At 46.8% G+C, this 8,592-nt stretch overlaps 3 protein-coding genes across 5 annotated transcripts; all 3 read right to left on the bottom strand.

Annotated features, from left to right (window-relative positions):
• Positions 1 to 175: 175 nt before the first annotated feature.
• On the bottom strand, positions 176 to 5,524 carry LOC118507504 (lysosomal acid phosphatase). Of its 3 annotated transcripts, none has more exons than XM_036046035.1 (4): positions 5,400 to 5,524; positions 1,476 to 1,748; positions 1,164 to 1,406; positions 176 to 1,088 (listed from the first exon to the last, which is right to left on the bottom strand). In XM_036046035.1, exons 1-4 carry the CDS (start codon positions 5,424 to 5,426, stop codon positions 402 to 404), a joined length of 1,230 nt encoding a protein of 409 aa, XP_035901928.1. In that variant the 5' UTR covers positions 5,427 to 5,524; the 3' UTR covers positions 176 to 401. The 3 variants fall into 3 exon arrangements, with proteins under 3 accessions (XP_035901928.1, XP_035901930.1, XP_035901929.1); XM_036046037.1 differs by lacking the exon at positions 5,400 to 5,524 and adding an exon at positions 1,889 to 3,047 and having other exon boundaries at positions 1,476 to 1,779; XM_036046036.1 differs by lacking the exon at positions 5,400 to 5,524 and adding an exon at positions 1,889 to 3,045.
• LOC118507509 (N-alpha-acetyltransferase 80-like) lies at positions 4,322 to 5,565 on the bottom strand. Its single transcript, XM_036046049.1, has 3 exons — positions 5,424 to 5,565; positions 5,215 to 5,349; positions 4,322 to 5,142 (listed from the first exon to the last, which is right to left on the bottom strand). The coding sequence occupies exon 3, from the start codon at positions 5,096 to 5,098 to the stop codon at positions 4,583 to 4,585; it is 516 nt and encodes a 171-aa protein (XP_035901942.1). The 5' UTR covers positions 5,099 to 5,142; positions 5,215 to 5,349; positions 5,424 to 5,565; the 3' UTR covers positions 4,322 to 4,582.
• A 339-nt stretch (positions 5,566 to 5,904) lies between these two features.
• Positions 5,905 to 8,437, bottom strand: LOC118507502 (kanadaptin). Its single transcript, XM_036046033.1, has 3 exons — positions 7,102 to 8,437; positions 6,896 to 7,032; positions 5,905 to 6,817 (listed from the first exon to the last, which is right to left on the bottom strand). Exons 1-3 carry the CDS (start codon positions 8,369 to 8,371, stop codon positions 5,990 to 5,992), a joined length of 2,235 nt encoding a protein of 744 aa, XP_035901926.1. The 5' UTR covers positions 8,372 to 8,437; the 3' UTR covers positions 5,905 to 5,989.
• Positions 8,438 to 8,592: the final 155 nt, after the last annotated feature.

Below are 8,592 nucleotides of genomic sequence, written 5' to 3'. Positions count from 1 at the left end.
GTTGTTGCATTCGCCCGAACCACTGGGATGGACATTGGATTGGAAAACAATAGTTTCTGTAGTCTGTGCTGATCATCATAGTATGCTCAGCTGCTGATCCACTCTGAACACTTCCGCCTTCCGAGGGGACACCGCCCTGCTCCACAGCCGACTAAGGCCGCCAAAGGTAAGCAAATATGTTCCAAACAGTTTTTATTCATTACAGTAACAACATAGTTCAACAATATAACATTAATCATTGTAACAATGTCACGATTTTAAATACGTTTCTTAGGAGATTGTCTTTTTGGTAATATTGAATCGTTTTTGTTCTAACAGTAACCGCTCATCACATGCATCTTAGTGCAGCGTGAGAAAAACGAAATCACAAGATGCGTTGGACCAAGGGCCGAAAACACAGCTCACACTAGCTGGCACGTTTCGTCGTAATTTCTCAAACGCACCGTGTCCATCACCTGCTCGAACTTGGTCAGCGAACAAGGACTTTCACAGTTCGGTATTTCGATCTCCTTCGGGTATTTGTCGTCGCTGTTGAAGAAGTACACCAACTTCACCTCAAAGTCATCATCAAAGGTAATGCTGTGGTGCAGTTCGAATGCGATCGTCGCGGAAAAGTCCGGCTTTCCCGTCGTTTGATCGATTACATTCAGCGCCCGCATAAAGTTTACCAGCGTGACATCATGCCCGGAATAGATGAAAATATTGCGCTCTGGAATCAGTATGCCGGATCGTCGACGGATCGCATTGTCCAGCAGTTCGGCCACAATCGCACCGCCTTTAATTTTCTTCATCAACGGAAGCTCGGTTATCAGCGCCAGGCTGCGCTCGGCAATCGGGAGCATCTTCTGCGGGAAGATGCCTTCCGTCCAGTCAGGCAACTCCAGACCCGCCGATTTCTCGATCTCGAGCGTATTGTACAGCAGCTCAACGTCGAGGATGGTGCTTATGTTTTGGCCCGTACCTTGGCTTAGCGTGCGAAATAGTGCCGCATTCTTTTCGTACAGCTCCCGAACATCTTTGGGCGGGTACGCTAGCAGCCGCTGCTTTGATTGGTCGTATCGCGGGCAGGGTTGCTTCTGGGCCAAAATCTTTTGAGTGAAGAGAACAGTTCATTAGTATAGTAGTAGTTGCGAATACCGGCATTCTGTTCCGACGCCACGTACCGTGTCTCGATCGCGTGGCAATACATTGACGGCTGCCGGTTGCCATGGTATCGGCAAGGGGTTGGTGTTTTCCAGCGGTGGAAGAAATCCGGCTATAAAGCTCTGCGCGCTCATAATGCAGCGTTCAGCGTAGCTGCTCACTATAGTCATGTGCTCCTTGGAGTATAAACCGTTCGGAGGCAGTAGACGGTAGTACCGTGGTCGCAGCAACTTTCCTAACTGGTACATCTGCTGAGATCCTTTCTGGGAATGTGCAATGTGGAAGCGAAATTAGGGTGACTTGGCATCTACGAAGAGCGTCTTGTTGTGTACCTCCGATAGGGCGCCTAAACCACCCGTCCAGTGATGATTTCTGTGCGGATCGTTCGGGTAGAAGTCGGTGGGTGAACGGTCACCGTGGCGGAAAATGATGCTCACCATGCGAAGCGTTCGCAGGCCCGACTCATCCGTACTGTCACCGAAGGCCAGATAGGCCAGCATTACGGATAGGCAGGCACCACCTAGAATCACGACCGACACCGTAAGGCCACGCTTGCCGGGCTGCATACAATCGGAACCCATGTTGGTTAAGGGTCTCCCCCGGACCTGTTGAATAGTTGTGGCAAAACCGAATGTTCTATTATTATCGCTTAACACCGTGTCCATTAATCTTTATATAATGCGATCACGAGCGGAGTTACAAGCAGACTTGTTTAATCTGCATGGTATAACTTTCCATACTATACCTGCTTTAGAAGCCTGTCTTTCGGCCAAAGTACCAAAAACACCAATGCACTTTACAAGCAGTTTATCAGGGTCGTCCGCTAAGGGCACATGCAGCAATGAAAACGGCGAGAAGCAAAATCTGATCAGACATAAACAAACCCTCAGATGCCACCCAATGACAGTATGACGAAACACACTAACATCAACGCAAACAACGTTGCACAATCGATGCTTGGCTTTGCTGTGTAGCATACGATCTACAGACACGATCACGCATGGCGTTTTACACACGTAACGTTGCGTACACACGTTGTCGTTCTGCCATGGTGAAAATGCACAAAAAAGTTGCACAAATGCACAAAAAAGATCGAGAGAGAGATCGCCTAGGAACGAATCTTTGACTATGATCGGGGTTCACTACTGGATAAAAGAGGTGAATTTAGCATCGAAATGATCAATTCACGTATGAACGACATAAGATAGAATAACTTCGAATGGCAATGAAGATCATTGATATGGTCAATTTTGCTCGATTATTTACCCAAGAAGAATTCAACAAAAAAAAAAAAACATTTTTTCAGTCCTAGTCACACATCGCTTCAGAATAGTTGGGAAGGGTACTGCAAAAAAGTTACTCCGAAAAAAAATCTGTCAGTCAGTAGTTGGCGGTCTTTTCGTTATCAGCTGCTCATTCTAAGTTAGGGACGGTTTGTCCAAGATATTCACCGTTGATTCGGGCGCTCAGACATCTTAATTAACGTGTTACTTCTTCTTTTCTTCTTCCTTGGCACTACAACCTCGAGAGGTCTCAGCAGCCTGCCACATTTTTGGCGTTCTGTGACTTGATTTTACCCGTAGCAAAGTAGTCACGCCCTGCATCCGGGGAGGTGGTCTGGGTGGGATTTGAACCAGGGCCATGCCGTGTGAAGACCGGTGCCGTTATCGCCTAGGCCACCGGACCGCCCCTCTGTTTCCGAATAGATGCTAATAATAGTGCGCCAGCTTTCGATATTTGCACAAATCCGACTCAAATCTTTGATTGCAGTTCTTCGACCGTTGCAGCCATAGCTGGTCCAAGTCAACTGATAAGGCTGTAATAATTTTTCTGTACATAACAGACACGATACAAAAGGCCACTGGTGTGATCCCTAGGACACAGGGTCATTCATGTGCACCGCTCAATGATTCTGCAAATCCCTTCTCTGTTGTCCTTACAGAATTTACCCGTTTGTGCAGGAAGGTTAGCCCCGAAGGGTCAATCTTGTCCCTCGTCAGCTGTTCCATCTCTTTGGCAGATGCTAAGTAGCGCAGCATGCAGCACGCTTTAATGTCGTCCTTTTACCTGACAGACCGTTTTCGCCAGATTTTACTGCTCCAGTCGCGAATCTACAACGGTTATTTCGAGCGATGTTTCCATGCAGTTCTAGAGCACATCGTTAGTGCATTTGTTTGGCTGTTTTAAAGAAAACACACACACACACCCAGATGTCCGGATTCCGGTAAGCTCATTTCATCGTCATCCAAGTTGTTACTAATCCTAGTAGCTTTAGAACGATCAACGCTTTCGCAACCGTTCTGGCCGAAACCAGAAAGCGTGTAAGTGTGATCTACACGCTATGGTATTTTGCATTCACGAGTTACTCTGGCTACATAATCGTTTACAAGAGGCTTGCAGTAGGGTAGGACATCCATGGCCAATGTCCTTGCGATTGGCAGCAGCTATACGTTAGCGGATGTGTGTGATGCTGTTCACTTGGATCATTGACCGGGGGTTTCTAAAACAAAAACGAATACATTTGATATTTAGTTCCGTCCCGCGAATTTTTTAGTATGCATTTCAAAAGATTTAATTACCTTCGGTATATTCCTTCCGGTAAAATCTTAACTTGTAAAGCACCCGATATATTTAAGACGCTTGCGGATGCTTCTTTTCAGTGTTTAAGGTCTCTTAAAAAGCTATAAGGATTCAAGATGGAAACGGACCGTTCTCGTCGGCGCCGGTTTCTAGTGAAATGTCAAACCAACAACAGTTGGTCGAGCATGATGGTGCAGGGTTCGTGTCGCAACGAATGCCATATCGTGCGAATTCTCATATCCAAGGTAATGCGTACAGAAAAGTGAGATATTTTAATCAAAACTTACTTTACAACGCAATTGATTTGAGCACAGCACAGACGATGCTTTTTACCGACAATTGTGCGTATGGTTTTTTAACGTTTCACTCTATTTCACATTAAACACAGTTTTTGTAAATTTTCGGTGTAACCTGTTGGTTAAGCAGTACGCTCGTTATTGACTATGACTTGTTTATCAAAACCATCAACGCAATGCTTTTAAACGTCTGAAAAAATGTCCGTTTTGAAAAATTATTTCCAAAGGCATCGCATGACAAAAACCCTGCCGAGCCCTTTCATGACGAACTGAATGTATTCAAGCAGTTATTTTTATCCTCCTTTTGTTCAGCGCCAAAATTCTACACGCCCAACCGCCAGCCACGAGGAGTGCGTGTGTGGGTGCATGTGCTACATTTATTCATAAAATTCGCATTTCTATTACTTTAGCTTATCTACAATAAATAACATTTGCGCTTTTTATGACCTATGGAGCTGTAACGATACACAACAAACCTTCCGCAAGCTAACAATAATCAACCGGACGAAGAAGACACTAAATACATATGGTTCCGAATACCCGTTGTTCCGTTTGACCCCCGCCTAACAACCGTCCGCGCTCTTGAACATCCAAATTTTCTTGGTGCTCTTGTTGAGCGTGGGACGGGACCCGAATATGTTAATTGCACTGCATAGCTTGTACCCGAGCTTGGCGTAAAATGCTTGCTGGTCGATGGTGGAAAGGTAAATTTTCTTCAGGTGCAATTTGTCGAAACAATGCCGCTCCACCTCCTGCATCAGGAGCCGTCCGATGCCTTGGCCGCGACGTTCGCGCGCTACAACTACGCTTTCCACAAACACGGCATCCCGATCCGCCGGGATGGGAGATAGTTTCGCGTGTGCCAGTACGATGGTTTCATCTTTCATGCCCGTCGTCAGTACAAAACTGGTCGGTAGCGTTTCCTTCGACGACTCCAAACTCCAGAGCCGGGCCGAGTACGAACGGGGCCATTCGGCGTTAATCAGCGCAATGCATTGATCCATCAGCTCCCGGTGCTTATGGATTGGAACCACTCGGTACGGTTCGGTAGGTACGGGTTGTTGAGGTGGTAGCGTCATGCTTGGCTAAACCGTACAGTAGCAGTTCAGTCGCTGGGAAAAATCTAAAACAGGCCGAAGGTTATTGCTGGCGCTGGAAGCAAGCCTCCATCCAGTTTAAACGGTTTACTACTTACACACGTTTTCTAGGAAAGGAAGAAGGGTATCCACAAGGTATGCCGAACGGCCGCTACATCACAGATTCATATGGTTTCTAAAAATAATTGTACGCAACTTCCCGCGTGCCCCGGGGCCCGCGGCAATACACTTTCCTGTGGATTACAATCGATGAAATCGTCTAAAATTATTACCCAATATTTACCCTCTTTTGCACGGTTACGGTTACCATGAATGCACAGGGCACAGCAGGTTTGTGTTTTCGCTACGCGGAACTAATTCACTACATCCGATGCGGTACCGACGGGTCAAGACTGCGGCTACTGAGATTGGAAAAAGAAAAACACACACAAAAACATTCATAACAAAACAAATGCGGCCAGTCAGTTATGAAATGTCAGTCATGCTGCGTGTATGGCATGTTTGCCTACCCCTGCATGTACACGATAAACCTTTTCGCAGCAAGCATACGGGTACGCGAACTAATTTGAAACACTGAGCTATGATGGAATTCATGAACATTTTATTAGCATAAAACGCAGCTTTCAAATTCCTATTCATCTAGCGCGCTTGCTAGGCGTGCTGTTGGACCAAGCAAATGTTTTAGTTGCATTACAAAACAAAGAGATCAGACACAGTTGATAAAAAATCAACAAACTAATAATTCTTCGGATTCTTACTGTGCACGCAGGCTCTAACACTTGAGAAACTTGAACTTTAACGGAAAACTTCATTTGAAGAATTGCTCGGATTTGTTTATTGATCACTGCTGCTGTTTGTTATCGCAGTTGCAGTTCAGTATCCGTACTTTTCATTTAACGACGTTCTGCCATCACCAGTCTGACCGGATGGTGGCACCCATTCGACATTTTTATCCTCGCTCGCCATCTCAACCGTATCGTCAAAATCGACATTTTCGCGAGCTTTGTTGCTTCGAAGTCGGGTCCGTTTTTTCTTACTATCAGCAACAGCCGCCGTGCGGCTGTCACTGTCAGCACCCGCCTCTTCGGATACAGCTTTGGACTGTGCACCCACCGTCGACGATCGTTTCCGCAGATTAGGATAGGTACTGCTCGGTTCGCCAAACTCATCCTGCTTTGCACGATGCACTGTTTTGTTACTACCGGCGGAATTACCCTCCTTACCTTGTTTGGGCATCTGTTTCTGCACTGCAACGTTCGAAGAGGTTGGTGCATCGTCCGTTGCGGAACTTTCGTCCTTTCCTTGTGGATCGCCATCGGCATCCTTTTCCGCCTTTATACTCGATTCACGGATGCCGAAGGTGTTGCTAAGCTTGGTTCGTTTACCGAACAGTGGCAGCATCTGGCGCTTGGTATCGGAGGTACCCACTTTCTTCATGCCAATGTTGTCCAGATCGATCGGCTTTACTACTTCGATGAGTTTTTTTATCTTGCTGAGGTCTTTGTTTAGTTTCACTTGCTCCATACGCAGCCGTCGAATTTCAAACTTGTCCACCTTTGTGTCTTTAGTTAGATTGTTTAAAAATTTGTCCACATCGTCGTCATTCTCCGGCAGGTGTGTTTCCTCTTTTATCAGCCGAGCATTTTGTATTTTGCTTTCATTAGCCTCGAGACGGTCGAGAATAAGGGCTTCCTTGTGTATCTGTGAAGTGGGGAAGGGAAGTAGAAGTTGGTCATTTTTTGTTTTGTTTTATACAAAGCTTGTTGCCCTTGTTCTTACCAAATCTGCGTATGTATGCGTTTGCGGGTTCATAGCCGCTTGTTTACGTTGTCGGCGTTCCTCCACGGCTCCCGTTCGGTCCAGAAAATCGTCATCATCATCTGAATCAGATTGCTTCCGGAAACGTCGTCGTGGTTCTGAAACACAATTGCAATCCCTTTTCTACATAGTCCTGCAAAACGAAAGCAGTTTACAGTGTTACTTACCATGATTTGCCTGTCGCAGCTTGCCATGACGATCCAGTATGCGGCACGCCTCCATGGCACACTGGACGACCACCTCCTTCTTTTTACCCTTGTGCGTTGCCTCGGCAACGATCGGTTGCCCGTTGGGACCGTCAATTGGTAGCTCCACCTTGCAACGGTACGTGCCCGACGATAGCTCCTCCACATTGTACTCCAGCTCGTGACCTTCCCGTTCAAAGTAGCCGCGCAATGTTTTCTTTGGGTCGTTCAGGAAGAGCTCCTCGTTGTTAGATGATGCGTACGGATTTTCGGTTAGATCCGTCTCCTCGTCGGCGTCCTCCACCATGCCCCATGTGATGCCTTCATCTTCCTTCAACTTTTCGACACGTTCCCGTTCTTTGCGCGTAATTTCCTCGAGCTCTTCGCGCAATTCTAGCTGCTTCTGCCGGCGCATTTTCATTTCCGTAATGGTTATGTTGCGTGATGTCTCTTCATCGTCCTCGGAGGGCCCTTGGAAGATGTAGGTACGCGAACTCGACCCTAGCTTTATCATGTACCCGACCCGGACACGAACGTACGTGCGCACCGGGATCTGTTGTTTGTTCAAAAAGGTACCATGCGTACTGTTCAGATCATACAGATACCATCCCGGTTCGATCGATGCATGTACCGGACGGGTTGATTCTTCCACCACCTCCTCTTCCTCCTCTTCATCATCCTTCTTCTCTTTCTTTCCCGCCGCTGCGTCGTCTGTGCCGCGGTACTGCAGTATGGCGTGGTACCGGGAGATGGTCGGATGTGCCATATTTACGTCACAGTTCGGCAAACGGCCAAACAACCAAAACGGTTTACTTTGCAGCTGTTTGATCACCTCGATGATGACGCCGTTCTTCTCCACCTCGAAGCTGTACTCCTGCGCCGGGTCACATTTGCGGGACCATTTGGGCTCTTTGTACGGTATGGGAGGAATTTCTACCGTGTTCTGTTCAAATTGGTCCGCGCTCTGCGGTTCCACCGCTATTGGGACTGCAATGTTTACCTTCGAAACCGACGCTGGCAGCACCGGCTTCCGGAGCTTTGTTAAAAGTTTCTCGTCCACGCTCGGCACCTTAAAATCCGCACTTTCCGCCATTTTGCACGCCGGAATGCAACAGAAAACGACCGAAAAGATTGAAGGCGATGCTTCCGATCCGGGGAAATCTATGCCGCAGTTGTGCCCGGAAAGCTTCCTTGGAAAACAATTCACCGCAAGCAAGAAAACAACACTCCCCGTCCGTTTGTTTGAACGCATTCAATATTGACAGTTTCATTCGTTGACAGCCAGGATGACGTTTCCAAGAAAGACAAGGTGACCACTGTGCGGTTTAATTTATCGTTTGGTGTTTTTCGATTCAGTCCTCAATTAAAACGAATAAGTAAGATACTTAATTATGGTAGTGTTTATGCCTGAATTTTAATGTCTACACCCCAGGCACAGATTTCACAAAAGCGATTGAAATGTGTTGTAAAAAG

The sequence above is a fragment of the Anopheles stephensi genome, chromosome 2, assembly GCF_013141755.1.
Source record: "Anopheles stephensi strain Indian chromosome 2, UCI_ANSTEP_V1.0, whole genome shotgun sequence".
In the NCBI taxonomy this organism is placed as follows: domain Eukaryota; kingdom Metazoa; phylum Arthropoda; class Insecta; order Diptera; family Culicidae; genus Anopheles; species Anopheles stephensi.
The sequence above is the reverse complement of the archived record's forward strand: the minus strand, read 5'-3'. Positions and strand labels throughout refer to the sequence as shown.